Source organism: Octodon degus, unplaced genomic scaffold, assembly GCF_000260255.1.
Source record: "Octodon degus isolate 3935 unplaced genomic scaffold, OctDeg1.0 scaffold00014, whole genome shotgun sequence".
NCBI lineage: Eukaryota > Metazoa > Chordata > Mammalia > Rodentia > Octodontidae > Octodon > Octodon degus.
In genome coordinates, this window is record NW_004524590.1 from 5,661,172 (window position 1) to 5,683,284 (window position 22,113).

Genomic DNA, 22,113 nt, shown 5'->3' on the forward strand with positions numbered 1-22,113 from the left:
GGAGGCTATCTGGAGGGAGAGTGCTAGACAGTGTGAAGGCTCTTGGGGTGCTGACGTATGGGAACTTCCTTTCATTTCTTCCTCTCCTTTTGTCCCAGATTTCTTCTGTCAGACTGCACACTACACTGCTGACCTCTCTGGCTGGGGAGACCACATCAGGAGCTGATCATGAGGTCTGGACTACTTCCTCCGAGAAGGTATTGTCTGCTCCAGGCTGGTGGTGTGAAGTGCTTGCTGGAAGGAAACAGGCTGATTAGCTAATCTGAACACAAAGACACTTCTGCAACAGCAGCAGAGAGCCAGGGCTGCCCATGCGACAGTCACGACTGTGCCCTGCCGTCTGTCTTGCGGCTTTCCTTCTCCTCGCCTTAGTTATCACCTCATGGAGTGGGCACTGCTGGCCCTGAAGGCTCATGCATGAGGGGCTGCAGAACAGGTCAGGTGATCAGCAGCACGTGCTCCTGTTAACTAACTCAAATCACAGAACAGGAAGTGCTCAGGGGTCCCTGGGAGGGAGGAGTATGGATATCAACATGTGGTCCTCATCCTGGGGGAGCAGTGTTCACTAGGTGAGACACAGGTGAAAAGGATTAAGATACCAGTCTTCAAGTTCAGGCTCACGTGACAGAGAAGTAAGCCAAGTATCAGCATCATCATCATCATCATCATCATCATCATCATCATCATCATCGAAACGTAAGCTGTGATTATGGGTGAAAAAGTACAATGTGGATAGAAGTGAAAGGGGTTTAACTCCGTGTGGGGATGTAGTGACGTGACTCAGAAGCTTACTGTCCCAGGGAGAAGGAACAAAGAGCAGAGCCTAAGGAAACTGGCCCCTACTCAGTCTCTATAAGCTGGAGACAAGGTAACAGACTCCTGGAGGCAGAGCCCAGTCCGGCTTTGTTCCTTTATCTGGGAGGTTACCACCTAGTGATGCTTAGAGTTTGGGGAATGCTAGAAAGATGTAAATAGCAGCTTGTTTGTACCAAATTAGTTATGCGCATTCCTGAGCCTGCTTGAACCCCCAGTCATGTGACAAGCTCCAGTGGCTTGGGGCTCACGGAGAGCAGGACTGAACTCAGCGAGACCTCTGCTGCAATCTTCATCCGTCTTCCTGTTGTCGCTTTCAGCTCCGATATAAGGATTCCAAGAACGCCTCACAAAAGTAATGATCGCCAGAGAGGGCAAGTTTTGAAGGTGTGCCCTAGTTTGTAACTCACAGAGCAAGAGTGAGGAGGCGGAGGTGCTGTGCAGAGAAACAAGGGTCTGGAAGGGCAAGCAGGGCCGAAGGGAAGAGGCTGCAGCCGGCCAGGAGCCCCACTCCCAGCCACGAAGGGGTCTCTGCAGAATCCTTGACAGAAGATTCTAGAGAGCACTTTGAGCAAAACAGGTCCATCTGAATGTCAGGGTCTTGCGCATCGCTCTGTCTTCCCACAGCTCGTTGGGGAACTCCAGCGTGCAGCCTGGGACTAAAAGCAGAGTTGCTACGTGAGAGGCTCTGAGGGGGGCTTCAGCATAAGGACCCGAGGAAGGCGCGTGTTCAAGCACTGTCTGTCTGCTGAGCAGATGGAGGAGAGGAGAGCGGTCAGGCCCAGAGGCAGAGCTGGTGAGGCTCCCCCTTACGGCAGAGTTGAGAAAAGAGAATCTGAAATGGATTGCGAGCTGTTTCAAGAGGGGAAAGAAGCCAGCTTTGGCAAAGCCCGTGGGAGCCATGCCCGAGAGGCCTGGCAGGACGGAGGCATTCCCAGTCAGAGCAGAGGCCTCAGGCTGATGGAAGGCGCAGCGCTCATGGTCCTGAACGCGCAGCTGGCTGGAAAAGCTGCCAAGGGTTATGTGGGCACAGGCGTGGGCACTGTAGCCGCAGCAGGCCATCTATGCCCCATGTGCCAGAGCAGCCTGGATGCAGGAGTGTGCCTCCTTTTCTGCCAGTTACCTTTCAGCTTGCTGCAGCCCTGAACATCTGCTTGGGGTGGAGAGGAGACCCCACAAGCTGCTTAGCCGGGTGGCCCCACTTTCTTCCAAAGGCAGCTGTCTGAGGAAGGGGCCAAGATTTAGGTCCTGGCCACAGCGACTCTCTAATGAGGTAGAGCCTCTGTCAGGTGTTGCTCAATGATGAACATTTGACTTATGTTGGGAGCATTTGGGGGCATACCCAACTATAGGTCTTTTTTACATTTCATTTGCATACTTATTTGAATATATCTGCATAAAACATAAGATTACATTTGAAAGTAAGATATAGGTTATTTAGGCTGGAAGGGTGAGTGAGTGATTAGTTCAACATATAGGGCCTAAATGGTCCCTGAAGGACACGTGCCCTGCTAGGCACAGGAGACAGCAAGAAAGTTACGAGGAGGGGTCTGTTATCGGAGGCCCAGCATCCAGTCATGTACAGGTGAAGCTGGCCTGAGACAAGACGCCTACTCAGTGGGCATTAGGACAGCAGCAGTCTAAGCTCTCCTCTTGTTTCTGGCCCTGTCTCCATCCTTTCCTATCTCCCTTCAAGGGTATTACTTATTGAGAGGTCTCTGAGTTGGGCTTTTTCATTCATTTTCTGTGGTTTTGTTTTGGTTTTTGCTTTTTTGGTCTGTTTTTCCTTTGAAATCATGCTTTGCCTACGAGCTCCACATTCCCTACAGCTGGAGTCTATGTGAAAGGCTCAGCTCTTTGAGGAAGTAGGCAGTGGTAAAACAACACTTTTACATGCAGGAATAGCCAGAGATTATTTTGAAAATACAGGTCCCATAGCATCACATGAAGTTAAGGCAGATGTCTGGTGGTGGTTACCCCAGGAATTAGGAGGCTCCAAGGTGCCCTGGAGACACAAGCATACAGCTGAGTGGAATACTTCTCCATTAGTGATATTAGAAGGCAAAGGGAATCAGCTAGCAAAGAACCGTTAGCTAGTGAAGGGAGATGAATCTGGAATCGATTCCAGGGCAGGTGAAACAGGCTGTTCCCCTCTAAAAATCGTACCATTCTACTTGGGTACTTTTTTCTCACTTCATTCTCTTAATAGACCCAAAATTGCACCCCTAGAGATTCTCCAAGCCTTGATTATTAAGAAGACTCATTAAAAAGTACAGGTTGGAGTGCTATTAGTTATTCACAGATTAGGGAGAATCCATTTATCAGGCTGTTTTCCTTCCGAACCTTCTCAAGATATATCGCATTGAAAAAGAGAGTATTTCAGTGAGGAAAGTAGGAAAGGAATATGCCTGAGGTAAGGTGCACCTGGATGGGTAGTGCCTCTGGGGTGGGAGGTTCGGGGCTATCCTGGGGCACTAAGCACACACAATTTGGGGTCCAAGGCTTAAACAATTAGATCTGGATTCTGGATGAAATTTGGATAGTCATAAGCATAAATCTCTGAAGTTTAAAAGGATGTTTGCGTCCATCTCCCAGACTGCAAAGAATAAAGACTGATTATCCTGCTTTGGGCTCAGAACAAAATGCCCCCCAAAATGGGGGATCCCCAAAGAAAGCTTCTCTGAATGCCTTCTGCCCTCCAACCATCCTCTCACCCACAGAAGCATAAAAAACCAGAATCCCTCTTGCTCCAGGAGGGACTTAGAAACAAGAACACTTTCTTTCCTAAAACAAGCCCCCAAGGGTACAAAGGAAGCTCTCCCTCACCCTTCAGAGCCCCTCACTCCAGTGGGCCCTGACTGACACTTGAGCAGAAAGCTGGCTGTGCAGCATCTGAGAAGAATCCGAACAGACACTCTGGCCTTAGTCTGCTGCAATTAGGTCCTACAATGGTAACAGGCTTTCGCCCCGTCACATTTCTACATCCCTGTAAATTCTTCACCCAACTGAAGCATAAAAACATTTTCCTCCAGGTCTTTGGGCCTTCCTTTCTGAAAGCCCCGTGTCAGCTCCAAGTTACAGTTCATAAATGTGCCAAGCTGTTCCCTGGTTCATCTTCTTCCCTTACAGGAATGGCAGTGATCTGCCTTTTGAGGAGTGGGAAAGCGATTACATTCCATAACATTAGTGATACAGAGGAAAACAGGCGATTTCGCACACTACACTGGACTGCAGACATTTGTACATTCTCTCTCAGTTAGAAAAAAATCCAATATATGTCATGTTTCATTTCTCATGATATTTTGCTGTAAAGAATTAACCCTAAATAACGAAACCTGAGACCAAGCTATATGGTAAAGATACTTTATGGTACCACTATTTACAGTAACAAAAATTGAAAACTGTCAGATTTCCAGAAAGAGCAAGACAGCTGAATGAATGCACTATGCTCATGGTATGGGATGTAGTGTATTTGTGAAAAATAATGACGTCCAAGAATGCCTCAGACATCCTGCAGTGCAAACGGTGGGCCAACGAGTGTGTGTTGTGGGTCTCTCACCCAGAAAGCAGTCACGTGACATGGAATGACAGGGTTCTGGGTTATTTTTGTGTCTTTTCTGGTGAACACTGGAATTACTGAAGTTGCTACAAAGAACATCTAAATATTTGAAATTGCTAAAATAAAAGAAATCTAAGAAATGATTTCAGTGGATGTACAACACAGGACAAGTCTCTGTCCTTTCCTGGCTGCCCTGGCTGCCCCCCCAAGTCACCATATTCTGCACAGAGCTTCCGTACAGTGCATTTCACACAGCAAAACAGACAAGCTTCCCTATGCCAAGTGAGGAGTCGCCCACCACTCGCAGGGCTTTCCCTGTGAGGAAGGGCAGACAAAAGGGCAGTCTCCATACTTGCAAATGAATGCTTGAAACAAGGCCTATTATAAAAAGTGCTAAGAATACACAGTAACAGTATCAAATGCCTAGGACGTGCCAGGAACTTGAAATCAGTTGTTTCTAATTATCATCCTAGTCTCCAAGGAAAAGTCTGTCGTCTTAAATACAGACAGTAGCTCAGAAGATCTGAGTGTTTGTCCAGGTTCACACTGCTGCTGAGAGAGGAGGCGTCCGATGCCCTGCCGAAGTTCTTTCTACCCTCAGACTGCAACGCCATCCCCTGTCCTGGGACCACTCTGAGATATGGAGACCTCTGATTTTCTGCTGTTGATTTTGACTTTGTATTTCTTTTCATTTTCTAAGTTTTATCAAGATATGTACCATATATTTATTTACTTACCATGCACAAATCAGTGAGTTTTAATTTATTCTAGTCTATGTGACAATCACAGTAATCAATTTTAAAATATTTTGTCATCCCTAAAATCTACCATGGTCTGTTTCCATCTCTACAACCACAGTTCTACTCAACCACTGTTCGACCTGCTACTCCTGTGAGTTTGCCTGCTCATAAGGAAACAATGATGTTTTGTGACTGCTTGGCTTAGGATGTTTTAAGATTCATCCACGTAGCATTCACCAGTACATTTTTATGGGTGAATAACACACCATAGAATAGATATGCTCATGTTCTTTGTCCATTCACTATTGCTAGAGATGTAGGTGGCTTTCACGTTGGCCTATTGGGAATGATGCTGTTGTACACAACTGTGTACCTACATCAGTGTGGAGATAGAGTTTCCCTTCTCTCTAATCTAGGAGGTCATGTGACAATTCCATGTCCAAGCATTGGCAAAATTGTAAGACTGTTTCCAAAGTGTCTGTACCAATTTCCATTCCTAATCTGCAACTTTGATTTTAATAATTCTAACTTTAAGCTTTGGACATGTCTTCTGTTGACTATGTAACTTCTAAAACGAATTAAAGTAAGATTATAGTTTTTATTTTTCTAGATACTGAAGTAAGACTGTCATTAGGATTCCAACTGATTATTATTTTGCATTTTAAAGATAAAATATAAAGGCAATTTGAGAAAATATGTTTTCAAAAATAGTTTGTATGGTACTAAGAAACCTTTACAGCAAATTTATAGTACAGTTTTCATGAAACTGAAACTCAGAGAAGTTACAGAAGGCCATGAAAGCCTAAGTCCTTTTTTACACACCCCAAGTTTGGAGGAAAAGGGAGGTTTTCTGTGGACTGGTGCTGGGTAATGTTTTTTCTTTTAATCTTTTACTTACTTGGTACAGAGTCTCACTGTGCATCTCAGTCTCATTCTGAGCCTCCTGTTTCATTCTCCCTAGTGCTGGGATTACAGGTGTGCGCCACCACTCCTGGTTTTGGTGGCTAGCTCAGTGTGGAGCTGGCAATGTATGCCGTACCAGGGATCAATCCCAGGTCCTTGAGCTTGCCAGGCAGGTGCTTAGACCACCAAGCTATCTCCCCGGCCTGTGTGCTGGGTTTCTGAATGACTCTTTGTTGGGCTGGGATGCCCTGTGGTGTTCCTCCTGTGTGGATATAGATCATCCTCAGAGGCCAGGAAAAGCCCCATTCCCACAGCAATACTGTCCCCAGATGCAGCCAACAGTCCTCCGAGGAGGACTATGGCAGGTGGAGTGGGTGAGTGGATGCACAGTTCTTCCTCCACAGAGGAGACCGACTGAGTTAAGGGATGCTCTTAGCCTGAGGAGCTGTGGTGCGTGTTTCTGAGCTGGCTCCTTGACCCCTTTCTTTCTGAAGCCAAGTTTTTAACAAATCCATCTTTGCTCTTGAGTTTTCATCTCATTTTAGTGAAAAAAGATATGCAACACCGTAATCTGTGCTGCAGCTTGCTCATGGTCCTCTGCACCCAAAAGCTGGCCCAGGCTTCTATCTTAGTCATGCCTTCCAACTGCAGAAATGGGTAAGAGCTGCGGCCTGAGCGCTGAAGGCTCTGCTTGCAGGCTTTGAAATAATCCATTAAGCATCTCCTCAACGCCCTCATCCACCTGTTAGTCCTGGCTCAAGACCTTGCTGCTTATAATTTCTATGAATTTAGATAGATTTCTTAATCTCTTTAAATGCATTTCCTCATCTGTGGAAACAAAAGAGAATTGACTGCCTTGGCTTAGAAGTTTCAGCTTCATCATCCCCAGAAAACCCAATTGCTTTCCCACATCCTGCCAACTTTGCCTTCACTTAACAGCTCAAAGGTAGCTTCAGTTTTTTGAGAACAAAGGAGAGGAAATATAAATAATTGAATAAAGCAGTCCTGAAATGTCAGTCACACTGTAAAAGAGCATGCTACAATTACTAGAACCATAATGCTACAATTTAGCACCTGAACTACAGTTTTCTTGGATACCGTTTTTTCCAGAGATGATCAAGCTGTACTAAGCATCCCTGATACATTGCTGGCTGAGTTCACACTTTCTATCAGATGACCTCTTCTGCTTTTATCCTACTCCTTAGAGTGTGGCAGGGCCCTTGCAAAAGGAGGGCAGTGAGGGCCTTCTCAGAACAAAGACAGGCAACACGGCACTATTTCTAAATACGTGTGTGCAGTTCTAGCCTGGCTCTGTGACCACGACTGTACCCGACCAGGGTGTCATATATTAGTGTGTCATCACTCACAAGAGACAAAGCGCAAAAACTGTGCAGCAGGCAGAGCTCCACCTGGTCAGGCTCCGCCCCCACCTGGCCACTGACCCACTGAGCCAGCGCCAGCATGAGAGGGGTTGAGGCCTAGAAAGACGAGTCTCGTGTCCCGTGTCTCTGGGAGCGAAGCCTGCTGCAGCAGCGCAGCAGACACCCATCCTGCCTGTCTTGCTGCCCCTTCCTGGGATGTGGCGCCTGGCTAGCCTGAACTCTCTACAGTGCAAGACTACTGACCTCATGGGACACACAAGTGAGGCAGACTGTGGAAACAAGGGATGACAGCACCTGCCTGTATTGACAGCCTCCTCCTTTCGTACCCGAGTCTCTACCTGCCCTCTCCATCTTATTTTCCTTGATCCCAGCGCACGTCCTCTACTCCACCTGGTGCAGTGACACACTGGCTCCAGGCGAACAGTGCAGCTCTCTGCATTTCCAGTCCCACCCCGCTCCCGCTCCTGCTTGCCCCTTTTTGTTCCACTAGTATCCACACTCACGTCCTGTCATCTTAGGTCCAGGTTTGTCCTAATATGTCGTCTCCTAAAGTGCATGAACAGAGAGTGCAGACTCTGATTTTCCTTCAGTCTCAGTTAGCATAACACAGAGCACATAAAAAGGGGTGATTGATTGATTGATTGATTGAATGAGTCAGTGAATAAGCCAAGTCAGGAAATTGATGCAACAGGCTTTCCGTGAGTAGACCAGTCCATAGCAATTTCTCCTTCTAATATGCTGTCATATCCACTGTCTGACCTGCTCATTTAGGTCACCCTATTCACTACCTTGTAGTAATAATTAAGAATTTGTCTATGCAAGTCTCCTCACCCCAGTGGGATGACACGTTCCTCGGGTTCAGAGTCTGAACCGTGTTTCGGTGTCTTCCACAGAATCAACAAGGCAGCATCCTGCCCTCTCAAATGCTCACTGACTGATGGAGCCGCAGGCCAGCCAACTGCCATGGCCAAGTGGCAGCAGCAGCAAGACCCTCTCCTGTGCACAGCCCCTAGATCACAGGCTAAAGTTTCCCTAGCTGTTAAAGCATGGATCGTATCGCGAGGTAACCTGGACCTCAGAAACTCCTGGGCCGCATATAGGGGGAGGACACACACATCTGTCTTTTACTCTGATCTGATCAACACATTTAAGGTGGATCATGACAGTGTTCTGCTAGTGCAGTCATAGACCATTGTGCTATCTCTAAGCTAAGAATCACGTTCACCTCCAGGGAGATATCTCCATATCCCCTTTCTGAGGCAGCCTAGAGCCTGGTGCCCGCAAAATCCTGCTTTCTTTTTTCTTTTTCCTCCTTTTCCTCTGTGTCACCAGCATCCTAAGTCTCTCTGGAGTCTCAGAAGTCTTGTCTTCTCTTCCTGTTTCACTGCTCTGCATAGAGCACCCTTTCCCTCTCTGTTTGGTCAACTTCTATTCGCTCTACAGAACAGAGCTATGCTGTCTCACCACAAGAATCCTTATGTTCTCACCCACCTCGCTCCTCTGGCCTGTGCTTCCTGAGTGTGTTCCTGGCTTCACGGAAAAGTCAGTACTGCGCAGGGTTCCTTTCAGCAGTGCACATGGGCTGCCAGTGAGCAGCCTGCATGTGAGCCTGGATCGCAGCACCAGTCTAGGACGCATGCTTCAAAAGCTTACAGAATTAAAGGGAAGCCAAGCAATCTATATGAGATAATTGTCAACGTGGAAGCTATGAAATTACAGGGAAAGTGATACCAGGTTTGAATAGTAGGTTGTTTGCTGTCGTAGGAGAAATCCATCTCCTTCAGTTCTTTCAAGTTCAAGGTAGGCAGCCAAGAGTGTGTTGGGAAATGAAATTTCCCATTGTCATCACCCACGCCTGAAGACGCTGCACATGCACCAGAGATCACTACTTCTACTGGAAATTGTATTGGAAATTGAACTCAGGATCTCGCACTTGGCAGGCAGGCACTTGTGCCACTGAGCTATATCCATGGCTTCCTTCATTTCTTGAGATCAGGGCAATTTCACTTCAGCTTCTCACAAAAGAAAATGCTTCCACGTCTTTCTATCTTCTGAAACTCAAACTCTGCACTCAAACAGACAGCTTGGTATGACAGTCAGGTCTCCAAGGATATCTGTTTACTTGCCCTTGCTAACGGGATTATTTTCTCATTAACATTGTCTTAGCTAAACAGTCATTAATGATGACTTAATTGAAGCAGAGGATGAAGTTCACAGACCTGCCATGTTTGCTTCATGTGCAGATGGTGGACAGTTACACATGTCTTATACAAAAAAAAGAGCAAGATTTGAAGAGCAGCTCTTAATTGCAGGGTTGTGCCCCGTAACCATCTGGCAGCCCGGGGGTATCAGAGTGGGGACCCCCCTCCATGATGCAGCTCTCTGGATCACTTTCCCACCTCAATGAGCTCTTCTGTTCTATATTTAATTAAGCATTCTCCTAAGCCTGTTTGATTCCCTCATTCCAAGGATGTATATCTTCTGGGGTATTAATTGCTCGCCTGTAAATTTGTTGAAAATCACTACTAACTCTCTGTTATTGTTAAGATTCTACCTTTCAGAATATTTGGGACAACAGTTCCTTAGTTCATTTATTCAGACAATATGTTTATGTTTGACAAAAAGTTGTGGAGGACCAATGGTAAGCAAGGTATTAGTCTTTCGACACATAAAGGGAGGCCAGGCAGTTGGTGCTTTTGTTCCAATGACATTTACATTCTTGAGCGAGATGGGCACTGTGAACCCAGTTCTGTGCACATATAATTAGCAGAAGAGGAATTCAACAAGATTTCCATATTGAATCTTTAACATCCTAGAGCCCAAATGTGGCCGTATATAGAGACAGGACACTGGAAAAGTTATTAAAGTAACATGAAGTTCAATAAACCTCATATCCTTGTGAGAAGAGGATTCTGGAATCAAGTCCCACACCGGAGGAAGGGCATGTGAGGACACAGCAGGTAGAAGGCCGCTAACAAGCGAAGGGACCAGCCTGGGAAGGAAGCAGCTCTGGCACATCAGCATCCTGGATCGCTAGCCCGCCGCATGGAGAAAATAAACTTTGGTCATATAAAGTCATGTTGACACTGGCAATTTGTTATAATAACCTTTGTAAACTAATATAGGCTAATTGTGAAAGAACAACCGAAAGAGCAGAAAGGGTGTCTGGCCTGCTTGGGAAAGGTTCCTTCGGAAACTAGGAATTGAGATGAAACCTAAAAGATAAACAAGGTGATCCTGATCCTAGCTATGGGGGACGTGTTTAATCTAAAGAGATCCAGCGTGAAATAGCGATCAACTGTACACTGTTACAGCTTCTGGTCCCCAGTTGTGTCAACATCTTATGCTCCAGGAAAAGCAAAAGGGTCATAACAATCTAGCAAGAATATAAAATCAATGATCAATAAACAGATTCATTGTTTTTGAAACACTTTCTCTCTAAGTAGACATATTTGATATATTATGGAATACTGAAAAATTATGAAGTTAGGGACATGTGATAAGCTCTTAGTAATTGAACGCTTTGGGCTGACTTGTCTCTCTAATGTGTCATTTGCCTCAACTATAATAAACAAACAAACGAACAAATCTTTTTTGGTGACACCTGGCTGATTCGTGATATTTTGCAAAACACAACTGATTTTGTTCATAAATCCTTTGCTGACGCCATGACCGCCTTTCGCCTCAGTCTTCCTAGCTCTTCAGTCCACTGTGCCAAATGCCAGAATGTTATCTCCATCTGGATCCTTTCTCTTCTTTCTTACATATTGCAATATCATTTCAATGTGTATTTGGTATCTCAGTTAAACTCAGGCCTGTGAGGTGTAGACTGACACGCTTAATCCCAAAGAATCCCAGTCTGGATTTGGTGTTTCGAATGATACTGAGGAAACACAATGTGCAATTGGGCAGTTCGAGGTGAAGAGTCTATTAAGATTCAAGGCGGGTCTGTCTGCCCTTGAACCTTGCTGCTGCCTTTTGTTTCTGAGGTGGCAAACACACATAAAGTGTCCTATATGGGATCATTTGTACCATGTCCAACTACCCTTACCACGTCCTTGTCTTATTTTCTCTCTGTGATACATGTCTTTAGTACCTTTAAATTTCCACTGTAAACAGTTAAAAGATCCTACATATTCTGACACCTCCTCTCCCAATGTGGACCCACAGACAGGGGTGCACACACACACACACACACACACACACACATGCACAGAGTATTCAAGTGCTTTGAATTCCCCACAATCACTGGGAGCCACATATCATAAGACTTCTGGGACATAAAGGCATTTCACTATTACAAAAGTAATAGTGTCAAGGGACCATTTTATATCCTATTCCACTGCATTGGTCAGATTTCATTTGCTGGGACACAAGGCCTTACAGCCCCTCCTACAGAAAGAAAGGTTTATTTTGGCTTATGGTTTCAGAATTTCAGTCCATGGTTAGCTGGCTCCAGCATGGCCGAGGAGCTCTTCATCTCCTGGCAGCTAGGAAATAGAGGGAGCGGGAAAATCCCAAGAAGAGAAATGTCTCTCAAAGGGTTATTAACAAATTCCTCTGCTAAGGAGGCCCCACCTCCCAACAGCCCACTGAGCCAATGAGCCCAGGAGTAGATTAATCCATTGATAGGGTGAGCACTTTTTGGTCAGATCACTTCTCCTGTCCCACCTCTGAACAGTGCCACATCCAAGATCAAGCTTTCCCTGCAGGAGTCTTTACAGGATAAATTGTACTTAACCCATAACATCCACAAAGATATGCAAGAAATTTAGCACTTGGGAGGTATGAACTGTAGAGGACTTGAACTTGGGTTTATCCAACCAAGTCCACTTACCTTACTTTGAAAAAAAGGAGAGAGAGGGAGAGAGGGAGAAAGGAAGAGAGAGAGAGAGAGAGAGAGAGAGAGAGAGAGAGAGAGAGAGAGACAGAGACAGAGACAGAGACAGAGACAGAGACAGAGACAGAGAGATTACAAAACCATTGGTTTGGTGATTTCCATGAAAATGGAGAATCAGGTTCACCTACAGTTTTCCTTCAAGAACCTAATGGGATGAGCTGAGGTGGCTTGAGTGATTCCCCACCAGCCCTCTATTTAGCAGAAGGGCCGTGATGTCCAGGGCAACAAGGCTTACTCGTGTTCTGCAACTTAGCTTCATATTCAGATTCTATCTTTAGTGAGGAGGTAACATTTAGAGAAGCATTATAATAAAAATAAAATTAGGCTGAAGGCCCACAATTTCTTTTCCATATTCTTTCTGCTTTGCTTCATCCCATCAGAAAAAAATGAAAGGAAATGTCAAATAACTTTCAAAATAATTATGGGAGTACTCATTTTCTTTTTAGGTAATATCCTATTTTGTGTAATGCTCCAACTATTTTTCCATCCTTTTCCTAGGTAACTGAAGCTGATGGGCCCTGTCATCTTTAAATCTGTCCTTCTTGCTTAGTGATTCAGATCTCTGTTCTTCACATTTTAAGAACCTTAATACGTTACATACATTACAGAGGATCCCTAGGATCACATGACCATTGTGAGAGAGATTTTGAGTTTGAAATGCATAAAGCAAGAAGTCCAATTGCTTTTCAAATATCTCATTTATTGTTCACCTAAATAATGGGACATGCCTGCAACCTCAACACTTGTTAGGCTGAGGCATGAGGATTGCTGTGAATCTGAGGCTAGTCTGGCTTACATAGTAAGTTCAAGCCAGTCTGAATTATTTCATAAGACCTTGTCCCTCTGCCCCCCCAAAAAAAATTAAGCTTCCAATTCCTGAAAGGGCAAATGATAAGTTTCAGTGCAGAGCAAGATTCCTTAAAAGAATTCTCTATTCTGCTGCAGCGCCAGGATTGGAACCTGAGATGAGGTGCAGGAGGCAGCCAGAATGGCAACGGCCGAGCGGCTGGGCTGAGTCCTGGAAGCGCACCAAGCCCTACAGAGACAGGCATCGGGCCATCCAGGAGGACTAACCCCTATCTCAGATGAGACAATAATCCTTGGGCAGAATCCATATCAAAATCAAAAATATGATAAAACCACACACTGTGCATATAAGAAAATATTTGCATATGTTAATGCATAAATATGCAACATTTATTTTACATTAGACAGCATCCTTAGCAGAAGGGCACAGCGGTCCATAAACACAATGAACTCCCCACCTTGTACACTTTCTACCTCACCCAAGACTGAGGCTACCAGGTAAAAGATTTGGAAAGGCCCAGTGGTAGATGCTGAACAGCTCAGCGCCTTAGTAGATAGCTGGCTTCACATTTGTCTGCACAGTGGTCACGGTCATCTCCAGCAGGGCCCCTCTCCGTATGGCTAGGCGCTGAGGAAGAATGGAACTGGATGGCCACAGGACACAGAGTGAAGAGCGTGAGTTGGGATTCACAGGAAAGGCCTTCAGCGGGTGCATCAGGATTCCCTTCGTGTATCTGTGGCTCTCCAGCTCCCTCACCGTGGGTGCAGGGCACCAGCCCACTGCACGCGTCCCTACAGAGCCTGCTCTGAGGGCAGTGCAGTAAGGACCTGGTGCAGGCCCTGGCCAGCAGAGACCAGGCCTTGGGTGTTAGCTCCACTTCAGCGTCACTTGATGTAAAACAGAGGCCTTGGTCTTTCCTTACATACGTGCGAGACTTTTAAAATGTGAAAAGGGCCTGGCAAGCGCAAGGGCCTCAGTTCAATCCCCAGTTCCACAAAAAAATAAATAAATAAAATGTGAAAAGGCAAAACTAGAAAACACGCAAATACACAAGTGGAAGACTACACCATTGTCCTTTATTTTCCTGAAATTCATCCCCTAGAAGAGCTGGATGTAGCTGCTTTCTATTTTGAGGAGGTATATTTTTGCAAGTCTCTTCCTCAGCCCTAATTCGACAACCCGATCAGCGCTTCCGAGAGGCTCGCCCAGGCTGCGCGCTCTGCACTCCTCCTGCTGTCCCTCCCCAGGAAGTAACGTGGGCTTTCCGAGCAACAACACTGCGGACGCCTGGGCCGGTTCGCAGTCAGGCTCTGAACGTGTGCATTCTCCGAGACGCGGCCCGAATGCGCTGCTCTGTTCGGCTCTGTGTCGCACACATGTCACGGGGAGCCCGGCTGGCCCTCACAAGTGACCCGGGTAACCGCTATTATTTTTTATGGTTCATATGGGAGTTTCGTCTTTCTTAAAGCCTATGAGATCTCAGATCGTTTCAAAACAAGCTTCTTTAAAATTGGAAAGGAAGACAAAACTGATTCTTTCTGATGCTGTTCCCTCCCTTCATGGCAGAAAATGCCAGAAAACACAAAATCTTGATCCACTGGAAGTACAAATTAAGAAACTCAGATGTGTCAAAATGCAGAAAAAGCTTCCCCAGGGCACGAATTATGTAAGAGTTTTCTGAGGCTCACTTCTGGAACTCAGGCAGCACATTTTAAAAATTTCCCTTTACTTGTTTCAATATTTGAGAGACAGGTCTACTAGCTGATGACTGTCCCCTTGCCTGTGTAGCAAAGTGGCAGCTTCCAGCAGCCTCCCTTTCAGTCATAAAGGCGTTTTAATGGCCTGACATGTGCTTAATAACACAGGCGGCACCTGAATTCTTCAGAGCAACCCATCACTAGGGCCTGTACTACATTAAAACTGCATTTTTGACCTGAGGCCTACAAGTCTCTGTACTCAAACATTTCACCGACTAGAGAGAAGCAGCCTGGTGCCAGCTCACATTTTTCTTCTCCAAATAAGGATTGAGGTTTGACTTTCATAACTGTGAACATGAAAAATATTATAATTCTGAGTAACTCATTCCCATTACTGAAATCTAGTAAATTTTATAAAACGCTTCTGACTCTACAAATTCATCCTTAGCTCTCTTGGCTTTGTGGAATGAGCCCCTTCTAACCGTAGGCCCTGACTCATCAGGAAAGAAGGAAGGGGGATTTGTGAACAGCTTGTTGACACTCTACAATGTATCGGTGATCCATTGTCTCATTTAATGACATCACAGTCTTGTACAGCCTCTCTGTGTCTCCATCTCCCTGTGTCTGTGTCTGTGTCTGTCTCTCTCTCTCTCTCTCTCTCTCTCTCTCTCTCTCTCTCTCTCTCTTATGACTGACAATCCCTCACCTCATCTCACTGATTCATAGCCCTACTCTTCGTGTCCCTGTGTAATCCCTCCACTTTTACATGGGCTCACCTTATTTCCATGCTTCTAGTGAATAGAATATAGCAAAAGTGGCACCATTTCTCAGTCCAAGGTTATAAGAAGATTGTAACTCTGTCTTGCACGTTCATTTCTGCTGTCTGCTGACAGTCTGCTGTGAGCCCGTCAGGATAAACAGGCCTGTCAACAACCACTGCCAGCACAACTTCCTCCACTGAAGTCACCCCCTTGTGGTAAGTCTCCCCCTTGCTCGCTGATCAATAATTTGATTGCACTCTTAAGAAACCTTGAGCCACAACCGAGGCAGCTCTGGATTCCTGACTCACAGAAATTGATACAGAAAAAGTATTGTTTAACCACTGAGTTTCGGTATTCCCCAGAAATTGTTAATGAATACGCTCCAGTAGACGTAGGAGACAAAGCTCCAGAGTTCATCCTAGCCAGAGCACAGGAAGCAGATGTAGTCTCAGGACTTTTGATTCTATGATTGGCCTCTGAGACTGGCCCACAGCCTGATCAGAACGCAACTGTTAATTTATGTTTAAATTAATGTTTAACTTAATCTCTCCTGTGCTTGTATAATGAACCTGAGGGACCCATAGGGAAAGGAAGACCTGATAATTAAAGAAAAGTGTCTGAAATGTTTGAAGGGTATGGCCCCAGCGTGGATAGCAAAGGGGGATCTGGTTCAGACTGAAAATTCAAGGGGAGGCCCTGTAGGTTTGCACCTCTTCCCAAGGCCTGGCTGGTGATCTGTCTGGCAACAGTGAGTGTTTGTCAACCAAGCAGGCCTGCTGCCTGCAGGACAGGAGCATCTGGGAGGAAGCAGAGGGAGAGGACCCTCCTTGCCAGTGGGCAGCCTGCTGGGACCCGGGAGCTGAGAAGCATCGTAGCTCTAGGTCTGTGCCACTTTCCTAGCACTGAAGTCCAGGCTCTACCGCATTCCGTGCTCAGACTTGTGAGACTTTAGCTACTTGGGGACCCTTTACAGCAACATGGCACAGCTAGGTGCCATAGGTACTAGCCTTTACACAGTACCTCAAAAGCACTTTTAACACCGATTTCATTTTATTTCAGTTACATTATTTTATTTGGTACAGGGTCTCATTTCGCAGCTCGGACTCATAGTGATCCTCTTGTTTTCAGCCTCCCCAGCACTGCGATTACAGGTGTTCATCACCATGCCTGGTCTATGTGGGGGGCTCAAAGCACATGAAGTGAGGGCCAGCACAGCATGTGGTGCTTGGGATCGAACCCCGGTCCCTGCGCTTGCCTAAGCAGGCAGTTGGTCTATGGATCTATCTCACTGGCCCTTAAAACTCATTTTAAAAGTTCACTAGTTTTTAGACTAGAAACAGAAATTGGGGCAAGTACAAATTCTGTGATGATATGTTTTAAAGGAAAATAGAGACTTGGAAGCCAGACAGTGTCCAAACAGAATATCAGTTACATCATCTTGTAGCACATTATTTAGATGCTATTAACCCAACTCTTAATTTTCTCATCTAAAGTAGAAATGAGCCCCTCCCTTGCGAGAGCCTGATGAGCGGCACAGTGGACCCTCACTGCCTGCAGGTAGGACCTACTGAGCATCCCTAGGCAGGCTCTACTGCACTGAGTGTGACACTGCTGAGCAACACAGCCATTAGAGGACCTTTCTGAACTCACTGATACTGTTTTCTTCCTCATTAGGAGGGAATGCTGGCTCCTCAGACTGGGAGTTTTTTTGCCAATCCTGGGCCATCCTACATCTCTGGGAGTTGTACTATATGTCTGTCCGTTTGCTTGTTTAGAATTTCAACTTTGGTTGCTTGAATGAGTAAGAAAGTTCCCCAAAGGAAAATGAAAGGATAAAGAGAAACGGGCTCAGAGGAGTCGGCAGATGGTACCTGTGAGGATCTCGGCCGCACGTTCTGCCATTTTCCGGATCACAAGCCTCAGGACTCCGCCTTCCAGGCTCAGCAGCAGGGCCCCCAAGCCCTCCGACAGCTCTGTGGACAGAAGCAGACCGTCCTTGTTCCAGGTCCGAAACTGGAAGCTCACAGAGAGCCCATCAATTTGGGGGGTGCCGGGCAGCAGCAAATAACTGCTGCTGGAGTTGACAAATGTGATGGGAACAATTTGTGGTTCAGAGCAGGAAAATGTGACATTGCCCTGGAAAACAATAAAAATCAAACATATAAAAGCCATTTTTTATTCTGCAGTCTGACAGCTGATATAAACAACCACCTGGAGCTGACCTTAATTTCAGGATCATTCCACATTCAGTTGCAGGATCTTAAAAAAACACTATGTGAGCTTTGGCCAGGTACAAGAGCTAGAATGTTCTCTGCTCCAGATGTAAGGGTCATTAGGATATCTCTAAAGAGGGCCATCTGAGCCTTTAGGAAGGGAGAGGGACAGAAGCAGCAACATTTTCTAGGGAACCCAAAACATGAAAATGACTACATTCACTCACTGCATAAATTCACACACCAAGGCAACCAAGTGTCAAGTTCTGGGGTAGCTTTAAAGAGACACACACAGAAAAGCTTCGGTATGGTGTGGAGTGCTATGTAAGAGTCTGTAACTCATATATGAGCTGCTCAAAGAGCCCATTAGACAGCGTGTTTTCACATGGAGGAGAAGCTGGGGCAGAAAAAGATCGTAAAGGAGTGAGGGTGAGCAGGGTGACATTGTCACACCAATGCACGCTGTGTGCAAAATCTTGGGGAGAAAGGTGTAGTGGTATTGGTGGAAGGTGACAGGGAGCTTGGCGTTCTACACAGTGGGCGGGGTTGAGAAGAGCCCCGAAGGCTGTGGGGAAAGGCAAGCGGAAGCAGAGTTGGACAGCCCTGTGATGCTGGCTCCACGGGTGTTACGCAGACAGAGATGCTGTGGCATGGCAGTGGTCGAGGCCAGTTTAATAAGAACATTGGCAGAACACAGCGTGGGAGGGGTGGGAGGGCCAAATGTGGGGAATGCCGGGATGTCTAGAACAGAACCAGGAAGAACACTGAATAGATTTTTCTGTGCATAAGTCGAGGAAGACTAGGTCCAAATTTTGTTGAGGATGACAGAGTAAGTCTCAATACTAAAAATCTATGGGGAACAAGAGAAATGGATCTGTGAGCTCCATCCACTGAGCCGCATGCTGGGATTGATTCCAGGCAGGTGGAAGGAGAAAGTCTGGAGTCCTGCACTAGTGCCGGATTGGTGTTGTATTATGAAAGCTCTGTGGGGTGTGTACTACAAATTGTGCAACCAACAATGGCTCCTTTTCCATCTCTGTCTTTTCTAGGCAGCAAACATTCTCTTTCACAAGGCTGCAGTGAGCTTACTGAAGTTCACACCAACAGCCACACACAAGCCACGTTGCCTGTAAAGGTTTCTTTTTGAAGTCACAAAACAGACTTTCACGCATGCTGGTGTAGCTCATTGGTGGGCCCATTCCCCACTTACGCAGATAGGCACAGGAAAGCTTGCTGGCTTGACTAGCAGCCTGAATGTAATTCCACTCAGCTGGCTAAGAGGCAGAGTTACATCCCAGTGCAGAATATGTGCAAGTCCTAGAGAAAATTAGATCCAAAACCCCTTTCCCTAGGTTCCAACCGTATTTATTTATGATAGTGTTGTGTTCCTAAAAACACACGACTATTATACAGACTCCCACCAGAGCTCCTGCTCTACTAAAGATTCACTCATTAATCATGTTGCTACGAGCATATGTTTGCATGGATCATTCATTAGAGCTACTTAGATGTTTTCTTCCCTTTAGAGTGGATCACTAGAAGTTAATTAATGGGTCAAAGAATAATACTTTAAAATGCATAAAAAAAAAAAACAGCCCACAGTTTACCGTGCTTCACCCTGCCAGACAGTGAGCTGAGCACGTATGTGCATACCTTGTAAATACTGCACAGGGTGCTGCGCTGTATCATACTGTCCATTTGAAAGGTGCACAAACTGGGCTCAGCAAGAGTAAATAAGGAATCCCATAGGACTCGTTAGCAGTGACCGGGGCGAGAGTCCGTGTTTGTCTGAGTTGGAAGCCTCCTGTGCTTAATCCCCCTCCCTATAGCTACCTCCTCAGCTCCAAGGCCATGATGCCAGGTTTAAAAGGATACACGTTGCTGCACTTTACCTCCTAGCTAACTGAACTCTCAGGGGTGGAATTTTTTGGTAAATTTTCTATCAAGAAGGAAAGTTCCCCACTGATGAAGCCCTAATTGTGATGGGGCTGTCCTTTGGAAGAAGCGAAAAGCAAAAGCACAAATGCTCTGCAGGGAGGTGACAGCAGTGACTTCTCTCCCCGTTTTGCATCCTGAGATCTGTATCGTTTCCTGTAATAAGGTGTTCTTCAGATCTGAAGCTGTAGAAGGAGTGACAGTTGACACATCATAAGGAAGATAAGGCAAAAGCATATGAGGTTTTAAACCTGTATCAGTTATGTAAAATATAAAATTTAGAGCGAGATACTCAGTGGACTAAGTGCCTGATTTGGCTAGCACAGGGACCAGGGTTCGATCCACAGTCCCACATGAAGTACTGGCCCTGCCCCTGGGGCACACGGAGCTGGTGATAGAGTCCAGGAGTAGCAGCACCAGCATGTAGTCCCAGCGCTTGAAAGGCTGAAAACAGGAGGTTCACTATCAGTCCAAGATGCATAGTGACATCCTGCACCAAATACATAAATGAAACTAAAAATAAATAAAATATAAAATTCATCTAGTCCAAGCCTTCTTCTTAAGCTCTCTGCATGGCATCTACAGAGGGTTGACATCATGAGAATGGAGGGTTGGAAAATCTTACTCCTTCTGGCAAATGTCTGGCTGTTGTCTCCCTCTGTGCTATAGCTAATGGGATCAACTCCTGAGAACTAGGGAGAAGAGCTCAGATTCTAAGATGCCCCTGGATTGGATTCTGGAGCAAGGACTTCAGACAATGACTACTGTGTTCTCCTTGGCTAATGCAAAACTGAGTGGGGATCACAACTTGCTTAACAGGGCTCAGGGAAGAGACCATGTATGAGGTATGTGTTTTCCCATAGCTTGTTCTCTGGTTTCCTATAATTTCCTCTACTTTTCCTGCTCTATCCATTAAACTTTCTTTTGCTCTTCTTTCTCAAAGGTCAGAGAGAAATTCCTCATTCAATAACTGCGATGGAGAGGCACATACGTGGGCATCAACAAAGAAAGCTAATCTTAATCTGGAGGAATAAAAACATGTCCTTAGAAGGTGATATTGACACTGAGATTTTTTTTTTTTGAACAGGGAGTTGAACTCAGGCCCTTGCACTTGCCAGGGAAGCGCTTATTCCACTGAGCCATCTCCCCGGCCCCGACACTGAGATTTTAAGAGCGGGAGCAATCACATACTGAACAGAGGAGAGACAGATTTGTAGAGGCTGGAGGCAGGAAAATCTGCAGGATATTGAGGACCTAAAAATGTGGCTGTAGTTTTGAAGCCAACACCACAGTAGGCAAGGTGTGGTGGCAAATGCAGTCCTGAGAGTATCAGCTTTCAGTCCATGGTGAGGTTCTAGAACTTTATTCTACGGGAAAATCGGGACATTAAGAGGTGCAGAGAAACTGATGTAACCACTAAGACAGATTCCACACTGAATTTTGCAATACTACCTACTCCTTGAAACTGTTCTTAGGGCTTGGGAGTGTCCTGTGTGTGAAGCAAGCGGTCATTTGTCACACTACAGGTAGTGATTATGCTAATCTAGTGAGCAACAGTTGAGGGTTTGTTGAGGATAGAAGTGATGAAGCACTACCTGCCTGTGTCAGCTTCACTAATCATGGAGTGCCCAGATTCAGTATTATTCTTGGACCTCTGAAGGTACTTGAAGATGAACTTAGCACTTGATTTAGTGGGTTACGGTACAGTACACTGCTCTCCCCAGAGTGCCTGGGCATGTGCTGCCTGCTGAGGACCTAAGGAGAACAAAGGCAAATGAGGCAAAGGGTCGCGTCTTTTTGTTTCATGCCCCCTTATGCGACCTGGGACATTTAATGTGCTCTTCTTCAGTGTCCTTGGGCTGGGACTGATGCCTTCTGGTTGCCTGTTTCTCAAGCTCATAAGACACTGGACGGGAGCCAATTGCTCATAATGAATATCCTGCTTCTGTTTCTCTAGAGTAAGATAACTAACACAAATAACAGGGGAGAGGAAGCAGAGTCCTGTTCCTGAGGACTTCACAGGCATGCTTGATAGATGGTGCTTACAGGGGAAAGGAGAGAGGATCAACGCTAGATCCCATTCTCCACTGACTTAAGGCCATCGCCTGGCTTGTGTGTTGCACCTTGGTCACCAGCACTACTCCGAGTGTCATGTGCGGGCACACTCACAAGAAATAAGAGGTCTTTAGCTCATTCTCTCTGTCTCCTTGCATTGTTTCTCCAGCAATCATCCCATACCTAATCGTCCTACACCACGTTTCCCTCCACCAGGTGTGGCCCTCCTCCTTGAACTCCCTTCCCACTCTCTTTCCTCAGGCCCAGGGGACCTTCCTCCTCACCCACCCCGATACTTTTTCCAGTATCTTCATCCCTATTGTGGCTTCCCTCTTCACTGGCTTTCA

At 45.9% G+C, this 22,113-nt stretch overlaps 1 protein-coding gene across 1 annotated transcript in view; it reads right to left on the minus strand.

The window, feature by feature from the left end:
- Positions 1-22,113, minus strand: part of Cntnap5 (contactin associated protein like 5) — a 930,940-nt gene that overhangs the window by 454,444 nt on the left and 454,383 nt on the right. Inside the window, exon 8 of the mRNA XM_004626336.2 lies at positions 17,435-17,699. Within this exon, the coding sequence (XP_004626393.1) occupies positions 17,435-17,699 (265 nt within the window). The remainder of the gene's footprint in view (positions 1-17,434; positions 17,700-22,113) is intronic.